Genomic DNA, 13,004 nt, shown 5'->3' on the forward strand with positions numbered 1-13,004 from the left:
GGGACTTTGCTGAGTTGTTTCAGAGCGAGGGTGGTGATACATGTGCAACTTTCTGATTTAGGGTCCACTAGGTCTATATGAGTACTAAGTTATATCCAACATGCTCCTGGAACTATAAGAAGCTTTAAAGCCGAGCTGGGGGCTGATGTAGAATAATGCGTAGGGCCCAGTCTGCGCAAAGGTGGACTGCATGGATTCCAGTGGTCTTTTACTCAGAAGAGACAGTGTAAAGGCTGGCCCACTTACAGAAATAGAGGAAGGTCAGCCATAGTAATAACATGAGCTCACATTAATTGAGTACTTATTGGGGGTTAAATATTTTACTTGTATTGTTTCCCTTAATCCTTCAAAAACTCTGTAAAATAGGCCCTATTAACATCTTCTGAAGCTCAAAGAGGTTAGATGAATCACCCAGCTGGTTGGCGGCAGAGGTGGGATTTGAACCCAGGTCTGTTTGACACCACCTCTTGAGTTCAAAAGCATTTTACTATGTACTGTCACAGAGAGGGTTTCATAAAAGAGGTGGGATGTGAGCAAGGCTTTGAGGGTGGGTGGAACTTAATGTAGGGAGAGGAAATTTGGCGGAGGGGATCAACATGTTTAAAGGAACTCAGGGAAGACTGGCCCAGCTAGATTGGATAGACATGGGGTCATGATGAAATATAAGGCTGGTGAAGTCGGGTAGAATCATGTTTTGGAGAGCCTTGAAAAGAACTTGTGATTTGATGCTATAAGAAATAGGGAGATGTCGAGAATTTTGGGGCAAGGAAGAACATGGCAAGACCAGGACCAATGACTTGGTGTGCCCTACCTGGGTCCTTAAGCCTTGCTCTGTCTCACTCTTTCTTGAGAACCTTGCCCAGGTGTCAGCATATTTAACTCTTGTGTTTGAATTTCCTGAACCCTGGGGGAGCACCAGGTACATGCAACCAAACAGATTCTTGGGTTCAGTGTGCAGAAGGAGCAAGCTAGGGGAGGGGCCCTGGGTCAAGTTTAGCCTTAGATAGGTGTGCTTCAGCCTGCACAATGTTTTAAAAAGCCATTGCATCCGAAAAAATATTTGATACTGATGTTCATAGCAGCATTATTCACAGTGGCCAGGAATTGGATGCAATCGGAGTGTCCTATGATAGATGATTGGCTAAAGAAGCGCTTAGCTAAATAAGCCAGACAGAAAAAGTTGAAAATCACATGATATCTCTTATATGTGGGATATAAACCTAAAAGCAACAAATAAACAGGACAAACAAACAGAGACTCATGGACATGGACTATATAGACTAGTGGTTACCAGAGGATAGGGGGTGAGGGAAGAGGGAGGAGGTAGATGGGTAAAGGGGGTCGATTATATGGGAGCTGAAGGAAAATGGACTTTGGGTGGTAAACACACAATATACTATAAAGGTGTCAAATTATAATGTACACTTGAAAATTATATAATTTTATTAACCAATGTTACCCCAATAAACAATTTTTAAAAAGCCATTGAATTAGCGGTTGACATTGAAAAACTGAAAGATCTAAAAAAAAAAAAAATCAGGATTTCCAGCTTCTCTTGAACTGCCAGAAGGCCTGTTCTGTATTTTACCTATGGGAAGCAGAGCTTTGTAGTGCTCACTCCTTTAGCTGAGGACTGAGTGCTCCACGCCCACCTAACCCCCCAAGTCCTGGAACCTGCCTGACCCTGTAGGCCCCAGCCCTACTCTAAGGAAACAAGCCCCTACTCAAAAAGATTCTAATTTAGGATTATCTCTTTGTTTTACTGTGTAATTAGAGAATTGTCAGATATGCAGTAGAATCAACTCGGTGAAGTGTAAATAATCTTAACACACAGGGATGCAGTGGGCATCATTGGGGAAGGGCTGATGGCCAGGGCCTGAGCATTATCCGTAGCTGGTACCTTTCCACTTGGCTGGGATTTCGAAGTCCACTGTGCTAGGGCTCCACAGAGACATTCTGGCAGGCCTTGCTGATCTCCTTTATCCTTCCCTTGGACCCAGATTTTCTTTCTGCTTAAAAGTTGCTGTGTATAGTATGTGGATCAAAATGATGAAAAGAGTTCAGATAAATTTATTTCTCTTTCTAGATTTAGTTCTTTGAGAGTTACTCATCATTGTATTCCCCAAAGTGTCTTACACCAAGTAGATGCTTGGTAAGTACATTTGATTGATCTCCAAATTCACCGATTAATGTTGATAGCTCTGGGAGCCTGAAAGAATAAGCAAGTCTGCACTAACATTTCATGACTCATCTTTAGGTGCTATTATTAGTATTTTCACTATGGAAGCAACGCCTTTTAAATGTATTTGATAAGCAAATTCTCTGGTTTGGATAAGATTTAGCATTATCAAGTCCCTTCTAGGCTCTGAAAATAAAATGGTGAACCAGACACATGCAGTCCTTGCCCTCATGGAACTTGCGGACTAGAGGGTGAAGGGGGTGCAGATAAAAAAAAACACATTAACAAATACATGTGATAATTTGATCATGTTAGTGTTACTGTGAAAATAAAATGGGTTGATATGCTACAACGAGTCAGGGTGGGGAGCAGTGCTGTTTAGTGTTCAGAGAAGGCTTCTCTGAGCCACATGAAAAATGAGAAGGAGCCAGCCATGAGAAAATCTTGGGGAAGAGAGCACTTCAGCCAGAGGGAACCACAAGTGCTAAAGGCTCTGAGGAGTGAACTCGATGTATTTAAGGAGCAATAAAAAGCCAATGTGATTGTGATGGAGAGAACAAGGGCAGTAGGGGACAGGGTACAAAATGAGTTGAAAGAGATGGGTAAGGGCCATATTTTGGGGATAAGCAGTTTGAATTTTGTTCAAAGCATGGCAGGAAGCCACCAGAGGGCTTTGAACAAAAGAGTGACAGAATCTGACTTAAGGCTTTTCAAAAAGCGTTTTGACTATTGTGTAGTGTAGACTCTATCGGGGCAAGGATAGAAGAAGAAAGACTAGTTGAGTGGCTGTTGCAGTAATCCAGGTTAGAGATGATGGTGGCTTGGACCTGGGGAGTAGCAGTGAAGAAGGAGATGGATTTGGAATGTGTGGTAAAGGTAGAGTCAAAATGACTTGCTGAAGGATTGAATCTGAGGGGAAGGGAAGAATAACTCCTGGCTTTGAGCTCGAGCACCTGGGTGGAGAGTGGCTCTGTTAGGGAGATGGGAATCACTGGTGACGCCCAAGAGTTCTGTTGCACTTAATAGGTTGAGATACGAATGACACATTCTGTTTGGACACATTGACTGGCAGTTGAACATCAGTGTAAAGGTTGGCTGGAACTTTAGCCTACATAAAAATTAAATGCAAATTAAAATCACTTTAAGTTGCCATTATACACTAGTAAAGGGAGCAGAAATAAAAATGATAATGATCTAAAGTAAGCAGAGCTCCACAGAAATCAGGCATGTTAATACTGTAATGGCATGATAAATTGACTTAATCCTCAGGAGGACAATTTGACAATATTTAATGAGCCATATGAACTTATTCCTACCCTTTGATGTGATAATATATTTTGAAGAAATCATTTTAAAAAAGATTTGGACAAAGATTTTTATAGGGGTGCCCTTTCTCATACTAGCGGTATGGAGTAGTAGTGGTACTCTTTTGGAAAGGGTAATTCTCTTTAAAAAAAAAATGGAAATGCAAATCCCCACGAAGGGAGAAGATCCAAATATGTAGTAACTCTATAGAGTTTCTATATAATTCTCTCTCATATAGGATTTCTACAGAAGTTTGTTATAGGCATGAGAAATGAGAAATGCGTTGACTATATCAATATCTGAAATTGTTATTAAATAGGTGCAAAAACCAGATCATGATGGTCTATAACTACAACTGTGTAAATCTCACATGCTGTTTATGCAGAAAACTATAAATGTACAGGTTTTTTTAAACCATTTCATCCACTTTTGACTCTATACCTCTTTCTTTCTGGCAGTGATTCCTGGTCAGGATACCACAACACAGTGGTCCACCATGAAGAGTTCACATGAGTTGTGGCTACTCCAATCTTTCCTCCTTTGAACACTTATTCACCATAAGGTATTGAGTAATAGCCTATTCTGCAGGACTTGTATTCAAATAAGTGTACCTGGGGATTTTAAAACTGTTGGGAAATACTACTGCTCTCAGAAACTGCTGAGTAGTGCCAAACACAGTCCCATGTAAAGGCTGCTTTTTCCCTGTAGGTGGCGACTCATGGGCAGGAAATTTTTTGGTAATTTTCAGATTGTGAAGAAAAAATAGAGCAGTAAAACATTGGCAACTTTATTTCCCACAAATAATGCTCTGTTCAGTGAGTGAGGCAAAAGCCTAAGATACTCAGCCACATTCCTTTACATCAGATAGCTTTTTTTTTTAAATGTGAAGAAGAGAAAGCAATGAGTCTACTTTAGTAGCATTACAATGAATTAATCCAAGGTATAAGGCAGTATTCCTGGTTGGAAGTATCTGGAGAGATGTGTTCTATAACAAAAATGTTCTTGGTGCTAAAGAAAGGGTAAAGGACCAAAAGCTGGTCAGATAGGTCTGCGACTGACCTATGCATATCTTTAAAAAATTGCCCCCTCCTTTGCCATCATGGAATGACTCCCATACTCACTGACAGAGTTATGTAAATGCACTTGCATAAAAAGGCCTAACACATACCTTTCTTTAGGTTGATTTATTTTTTATTTTTATTTTTTATTAGCCTTAGAAACACTTTCCTTTATCACATAAAGGAAACATTAGTATGATTTTTTTTAAAATAAAGATATGAAAACAGGAAATTAAGTTGCCCAAAGAGATGAATTAACATGAATCTGGTTTTCTTCATTTCAGGATCAAAATTTCCCATACTAAGCTCTACCTTAGAGCAGGTTTACGTTTAGCAGTGGTAGAAGAGATTCTCTCTCAGTAGGACACTCATATTTCCTGGTCACAAATTTATCATGGCTGAATGAATGAAAGTCCCCAAAAGTCCCTTCCTTTCTGTCCTCAAAGCCTTTAGTGCCCCCATAAGCCCTAAATGACCATCCTAATTTGGGAATTTAGTCATTTGGTGTGTCCTATGTTGGCTATATTGCTATTATTGAAACACTGAGGGCCGCTCATTTTAATGATGTGATTTAAAAATCTTTTTTTTAAAGATCAGAGCATATGATCAGCCACAGTTTTAAAATTGTTGCTCAGGTTAATGATGTGCCAAAACACATGAATGTTCATCTACAATCTCTTGAATGAAGAGCTGGAAAATACTTCTATTTGGTCAAGAGTTACTGGGATTCTGTACTAGCCAGGAAATTGGCAGTTGGCTAGGCTGATTTGATTCAAATACATTTTGCTGCCCCTCTGACTATAAATATGTTGATATAATTTTATATCTTAAATGCTTCTAAAATTACTAACTTTAAGGTTCAAAAGCCTGGAGAAAAAAGAAAGGCAGCAAAGAACTACTTTGAAAGATGATTTTGAGTTGTGCAGGTGTTCCAGTTTTTTCACCAGTTTTAAAAAAGTGCTTCATTCAAATGTCCTTGCTAGCACTCTGACAGCAAATAGTTATGAGAGTGAGAAAAAGTGAGAGAGAATGAATGATGGATACCTTGCTAACAAGTCAAGTGCTTTTAAAGTTTTAAAGTACATTTCTGATCTAAAAAACCAGAGATATAGCAGGAATCTCTCTAGTATCTTCTGAAGTGAAAGAAGGTATTGAAATAAGTTTGGATGAAGACCCTACAGAATGTATTGAATTTTCACTGCAGGTTAAAACAACCATTTTAGGCTTGTGAGAACATCTCAAGATGTTTCCTTTTCTCCCTTCTCTTATTCTACTGTTATTCAGTCAACTTTGCTACTAGGTATAAAGGCAAGGAAAACGAGGCAGTCAGATCACTAGGGAAAGCAGCCATATTCTCTGAATCTGCTGGAAATTTTCTGGCACGAGGAGGATGCTGAGTGAAATGCTTTGGTAAAGCTATATACATGTGATACTGCTGGAATGAACACTGTGTAAACATTATTGAATAACTACAATTTTTTAAGGTTAGATGAGCTCTCATCTGCCACTACAAAGGTATTAAAGAATAAATGATTTCAATAGTGTTGCTTTTAATCAGGTGAGAAGAAAGATGTGTGTACGTGGTAGCGGGGATTGGCAAGGTCATAGTGGAACATAAAAGAACATAGGAATAGTTAAAAACTTTACTAAAATTTAACTTTTAGATAATTTAGGGAGGCCATAACTATGGCATTCCTTACCATCAGGGCTTGGTTTATACTAGGCTTTTAAACCTTTGTTGACAACAATAAAGGACTCTATGGATATAACAATGATTAGTGAAAATGATGGGACAATTCTTAATGAATTCTACCATTGCCATCAACCGAAGCACAGACATATTAAAAGGGAATTTAGAGGGCAAATTAGGTTGTACTAAAGAATCAATTTTAAGTCATAGACTAATAACTTGATCTCAGTGATTCTACCTGTTTTGCGAGATACATTTTAATTAATATATGTAAAGTACATAAAATAACATAACTATATCCACTAAAATATATCTAATTTAAAATGAATTACTTACAAATATATCTAAGTTAAAATAGATTATTTAAAAATATATCTAATTTAACTCCTTATCCAATGTATTATAAGCGAGTATTTTCTCCCATTCAGTCAGTTGTCTTTTTGGTTTGTTGATGGTTTCCTTTACTGTGATGTAGTCCCATTTGTTTATTTTTTTCTTTTCTTTCCCTTGCCCGAGAAGATATATCCAAAAAGAAATTACTAGTAGTGGGTGGCTCCATAGTGTAATGGTTAGCATGTCTGCTTTACACGCAGAAGGCCTTGGGTTCATGCCCCAGGTGGAGCCACGGACCATACCCTGGGTCAGGGGTGGAAGTGCCCGGGGTGGGATTAAAGAGGAAAAAAAAAAAAGAAATTACTAGTAGTAATATCAGAGAGTTCACTGCCTGCCTATGTTTTCTTCTAGAAGTTTTATGGTTTCGGGTCTTACATTTAAGTCTTTAATCTAATTTAAATTAGATTATTTAAATGTGTTTAAATTAGTTTAAAAACAGGGATTGTATGAGGAGCGGTGCACAAACCATTTTAGACCTATTCTCAAGAACAAAGTGGGGCCTTATGCAGCTTTAACTAGATTCAAGGATTGGCACATCGAAGCTCAGGGTAGAGAAAGTATCCTGATTTAGAAAAGCACCTGTTAAAGAAGAGTATTGGACATAACTGAGTATTTTCCCAAAATGTCTGTTTTGTTTTTACTATAAGATAAATTAGCTATGACTTAAGCATTGTGCAGTCAGATCAGTGGTTGCTGGGGGCAAGGGAAGGATTACCAAGGGGCATGAGGAAAACTTTTTGGGATGGTGGGCATTTTCACTATCTTGACTGTGGTGGTAGTTTCATAGGTATGTATACATATGTCAAAATTCATCAAAATGAAAACTTGATGCATGTGCACCTTATTATGTTATGAAACATGTAGTTTATAGTATACCAATTATGTTTCAGTAAAGCAGTTTTAAAAAATAACTTCTGCAGCCCATGATGTAGCTACTATTGAATTGGCCAACTGCTTCTTCATTACTTAAAGTCCTGATCTAATCTCCCAGGCTTCAATCATTACTCACACAAACTTTGGTTATGGGTTCAGAAGCTTATCAGCATTTATAGCGATGGAAGATAGAGGGAGTATCTCTGATGGGAGGAGGGAATTGCTGTTGTATTGATTAAGTCAGCAAAAACCACTTTGCAAAAAAATTATAGCTCAATTTATGAACTTTATTTCTACGTGTACTTTTGACAAAAATGTATCTAAAATGACACTGCAGTAAGCAGCTTTGAACATGTTTTTTCTTATTTTAAATTATTTTTCTAAGATAAGTTTCTAGAGCAGGTTACATGGTCAAAGTGAATAAGAATTTTTATGATTCTTGCTTTGTTTTGCTAAATTATTCTAGAAAAAGATGTAACTAATTTATATTACCTCTAGTAAGATATGAAGGTGCCTATTTTTTCTTTCTTCCCCAAACGCTCCTAGGAATGAGTTTTTATAATTTTTATTTATTTGTGTGAAAACTATCAAGTGGAATTGTATATCTTGAAACCAATTAAAATTTAGAAGTTTGTATCATCAGTTAGTGATTTAAGCAACAACCATTTATTAGTTTTCACAAATCTGTAAGTTTACAGGACTGTCCTGCTGATCTGTAAGAGCTCCAGCTTATCTTGGCTGGGCTTCTTCATGTGCCAGTGGTGAGTTGGTGGGTTGGCTGGGGATTGGCTGGTCTAGGAGAGCCATCTGTCACAAGTGGGCTCTTCTTCATGTGACCCCTCACCTTCCAACAGCCTAGCCCAGGTTTGTCCTCGTGGCATGGCAGGATTCCAGGAGAGTAAGGATCCACTTGACACCTGGGCTTAGGTCTGGCATGTGGTCACTTCTGTCACATTCTATTGGCCAAAACAAAAACCCAACCAACCAGCTCAAATTAAAGGGCTGGGAAAAAATAGACTCTATCTCTTGATAACGATAGCTCAAAGTCACATTACAAAGGCTGTAGATACAGGGAGGGTTAGAAAAATCAAGATCATTTTAGCAACCATTATACCACAACATTGAAATAACTGTTGTCTTTCAAGTTGCCATCTTTCAAAGCCCTGTACCCATTCTGACAATGTACTCACTAATTAAAGAAAATTAATTAGAGCCTTCCTTGGAACCTCTTTCTAAGGGAGGTTACGAGCCCATTAAGAAATTTGTTCTTTGTAGTCACAAATTTTATCCAAGTCTTGATTCTAGATAATTTTTAATGACTTCTAAATATCAAATCCATGATAAAAGAATTTTGAAATTGACCTCCATCAAGGCTATTTAAAAGAGTGTAATGCAAACTTTGAAATCAATCCAAAGAAGCATTCTAAAATGTTTAAAACAAAGGCAGTATCACTGGAATAATGGAGAATATGACAAACCTGATTAATTTGAAGTGATTAAGTATTTCGTGTGTACTTTTTCTAGAATATTTTTTAAAAAAACATTACTTTAAAGTGGGTTGTATAAATAAATACCTATTGATTAGAGATAAATTTTGGAGTTTGATATATCTTAATTGAATTTCAAATTAATTTTTCTCCTAAAGGAACTTAGTGTTGACTCTTGCTTATGTTGCAAATTGGAGCAAACTTAATGGATTTTTTTCTCTACTTTGCTATTTAGATGACATTTTTGGAAAAAGAGAACTTGTTTATGCTCATATTGTCTCAGTTCATTATTGCTATCATAAAGATTTCTAGAATCTAATATCTTAGATACTGCTTTTGGTGGCTTTTTAAAAAAACAGTTTATATAAACTTTGTCTCCTAAAGGGGGTTGACTTAGGTTGTCCTTCAGGGACAGTTATTAAAGAAATATGTACCTGTAATGTTAACCAAGATTTAGTAGTAAATTTTATGTTAGTATTTCCATCATCTGACCATATATTTTTGAGTCTAAATCTCAATGTTGACATTCATGAGAATCTCAGGTCATGTAGATTTTGAATATATTCGCTTTTAGGAAACAAAACAAAACAAAACAAAAACCTCTTATTGGGAAGTCCTACTTCAAGTCAGCAAATAGGAGCAGAAATCTCTAATTTCTAGTATTTGTGGGACAGCTTAAAAGAGTTTATTAAAATGAAATGCCAGCAAACACTCATGTTTACGGGTTTTTCTAGTCCCAAAGTAGAGGACAAATTCATTTCGTCCCTTTTAGAAGAGATGGTCTGCTTTTCAGTTGAACTCGGAGTTCAATTTAGTTAGTTAATAAACTGGAAGAATAAAAGTAGATATGTCCATGTCAGATTTAGAAACCAACCTGAACAAAGGATGCTAAATTGGATACATGGGTTAGAACTATCAGTTGGGTGCATGTCCACGAATGTACTACATGTATTTTACCCTCGCCCTGCTTCTGTGCCACCTCAGCAAGTTTATATGGGACTTGACTTTTGAGATTAATTATACAATAGATTGGAGATTTGGAATCTTGGAGTCTCAGTGTATGGGCAACTTGTTTAATTTTTCTAAATCAATCTGAATTTCTCCATCAGTAAAACAGGCATGAAAATACCTACTCACAGGTTGCTTCACGAATCAAATGAGATAAAGTAGTATAAATAATAGTTATAGCTTATGTTTATCGAGAAATTCCTATGTGCCAGGTGCTATTCTAAGGATTTCACATGTACCTGCTCATTTCATCTTCCCTGAAATTCTACTGTTAAGGAAACAGACACAGTATATGTAAACTCTTTGAAACCTTTCAAAAACTCTTTAACAAACTATAGAAATTATCCTTGAAAATATTTGGTGATGGAAGGAAATCTAACCTTAGGTTGTGAACACACAATGCAATAGACATATGACATATTGTTGAATTGCACACTTGAAACTTATTAGATTTTATTAACCAATGTAGCCCCAATAATTTAAATTAAAAAATAAAATAAAACACGTTAAACAGATGTAAGCTATTGTCTTAATTCTATCTAAAGTATATTTCCCCCTCTCAATTTGATCGAAGTCCAGCAAATGCTAGCACCTTCAAAATCCAAATCTGTGTTTTGCTCTTTTTGTATGAAAATGTTCCCTTTTGTCCTCCAAGGTTTCCTTCCTGAGGATACGATGACGGTCACAGTGGTATATGATAACTCTGAGGCAACAGAGCTCTGTGCAGCTCAGCATCTTTACCTCAAGCCCATAGCAAAATTGATGATCAGTGTATTGCTCCCAGAGAGTATAGAACCTTCGAGGCCTTTTTCGAACTGGGAAGTTCTCGATCAGCTGAAAAGCCTGATTTGTCCTGATCAGTTCACCACAGTTCGCCTCTCCAAGAGTACAAAGGACTTCATCCAATTTGAGGGGGAGGCTGAAACGCGGAATTTGATTCCGATCCTGAAGGCAAAATTACATGGGAAGATCATCAAGCTAAATGGTTTGAAAACAGACTTAAAAGTAGTGGCTACAGATGCCCAGGGAGAGTGGGAGCACTTCCCCAAGGATGCCCCATTTAGTGATGGGGCTGATGCGCAGGACCATGATAAGAACCTGGATTCTATATATTTTGAAGGCTTGCCCTGCAAGTGGTTTGCACCTAAAGGTTCCAGCGGAGAGAAGCCATGTGAAGAGATCCTTCGAGTGGTATTTGAAAGTTTTGGGAAGATCAAGAATGTGGATATCCCTATGCTTGACCCCTACAGAGAGGCGATGACTGGTGGGAGCTTTGGGGGTTTTAGCTTCGGCTTGCAGACCTTCGAGGCCTTTGTACAGTACCAGGAGTCAACTGACTTCATAAAAGCCATGGAGTCCCTTCGAGGGATGAAGCTGATGCTTAAAGGTGATGATGGGAAAGCTCTGGCATGTAACATTAAGGTAAGAAGTAGCCAGAGTTTCTTTTATTTCCCACTGTTCAGGTGGTCGGTCCTAAGTAAAAGCTAGAAGGAAGCATCTAGAATAAATTTCCGTAGACCTCACTAGGCTCCGATCAACAACTAATGTGAAGATTTGAGTTGTCATTAGTAAATGGACGTTTAAGAAGAAAAATAATCCTGAATTGAACATTCTTCTGATATCAGGCATTCTGCCAGTTGCAGTTTTAAAGCGATGGTGGTTATGATCTGGGGCTCTGCCCCAACTTGAGGGTGTTAAAGGATGTTTCATGGCCCTTATGGAAGTATCTCATGTGCTTATTCTACTTGACAAGTTGTCGAGAGAGAGGAATACGTGCAGTTTGAAATCCTAAGTAGAACAGTTTACTGCCTCTTTATTATTGGGATCACAACTTATATTTTCAGGATGTCTATCAATTAAATTGCTAAACTATAATCACAAGAAACTTTGATTCTTTCCTTTCAAAATTGGCCTGTCTATCCAATCATGTCACTTCATTGATATCTGAATGCTTAGTCTTCTCCTTCTTGAAGTCTTAATCCAGCAGAAGAAAAGATACTGCTAAACTCTCCTTTTTCTCTAAATCAGTCTTTAGCATAAATTTGGAGTTTCACCCTAAGTAGCTTCCTGTGTACGAGTGTGTATGTTAGGTGTGAAGCTACTTATATTAAAATGTACATTTAAAAAAAAATATGAGCTATTGAGTCAGACAAAAGATATAACAAATGCTATAATGACCACCCATATACCGCTTCCTAGCTTGTATAAGCTTCCCGTAAGAGACTATGCCTGTTATGGCATTGTGATGTCACCTATGACTGTAAAGTGAGCTCCTTAAGGTTCTGCCAAAGAAAATTCTCGAGCTCACAGAACTGTTTGGAAGGTTATTAAGAAGCAGTGGGACAGTATGGGTACTGGGATGCAGAGAGAACATTTTTAATTCATTTGGTTTTGAATTGCCATGTCCATATTAGTTTTATCTCTCTGGGCTGGAACACAGCTGGCAAACTTTTCTAATGAAACTTTGAATTGTTTGGGGACAGGTTATGTTTGATACAACCAAACACTTCAGTGAAGGAGCTATAAGGAGGAGAAATCAAGAAAGACTAAAATTACAAGAGCTAGAAGAAGAAAGGAAAAAGGAAAAGAAGAGAGAAGAGGAAGAGGCCAAAAGGTAAAGATTCAACTTTAACGAAGAGGTGTTTTACTTTTGATTTATGGATTTACCCTTTTGAGTGAATGGCTAGACTTGAGAGATAACATTGAGGTGGGAAGGGGGTCAGGGATTGGTTCAGATTGGAGAGCTCCATGGAATCTTGCAGCCTTTCAACTCTGCTGTTACAAAACCAAAATGACAAAATGATTGAACACAAGAGACTTTAAAAGAAAGTGTCCTTGACAGGGAGAACAAGTAATGAAAAATAATGAGACTAGCCAGATTAGGCTGTCTAAGAAGAAATGATTTTTAAAAAAGGACTAGAAATTTTTAAAGTGAAAATTCTAGCCTACCAAATTAAATTTTTTTTTTTACCAATTTACCTAAAATTTACCAAATTTTACCTAGCCTGCCA

General features: G+C 37.5%; 1 protein-coding gene across 7 annotated transcripts in view; it reads left to right on the forward strand.

The window, feature by feature from the left end:
• LOC102879959 (A-kinase anchor protein 17B) overlaps positions 1–13,004 on the forward strand; it is a 137,703-nt gene that overhangs the window by 117,199 nt on the left and 7,500 nt on the right. For 3 of the 7 annotated variants that reach the window (XM_025046121.1, XM_025046124.1, XM_025046123.1), the window contains 2 exons: positions 10,649–11,415; positions 12,477–12,607. In XM_025046121.1, coding sequence (XP_024901889.1) covers positions 10,669–11,415; positions 12,477–12,607 — 878 coding nt within the window. In that variant the 5' untranslated portion in view covers positions 10,649–10,668. Of the gene's footprint in view, positions 1–2,086; positions 2,153–3,942; positions 4,047–10,648; positions 11,416–12,476; positions 12,608–13,004 lie in introns of all 7 variants that reach the window. The other 4 variants (XM_025046108.1, XM_025046105.1, XM_015589237.2 and 1 more) reach the window with 2 other exon arrangements.

The sequence above is a fragment of the Pteropus alecto genome, unplaced genomic scaffold (genome assembly GCF_000325575.1).
Source record: "Pteropus alecto unplaced genomic scaffold, ASM32557v1 scaffold280, whole genome shotgun sequence".
In the NCBI taxonomy this organism is placed as follows: Eukaryota; Metazoa; Chordata; class Mammalia; order Chiroptera; family Pteropodidae; genus Pteropus; species Pteropus alecto.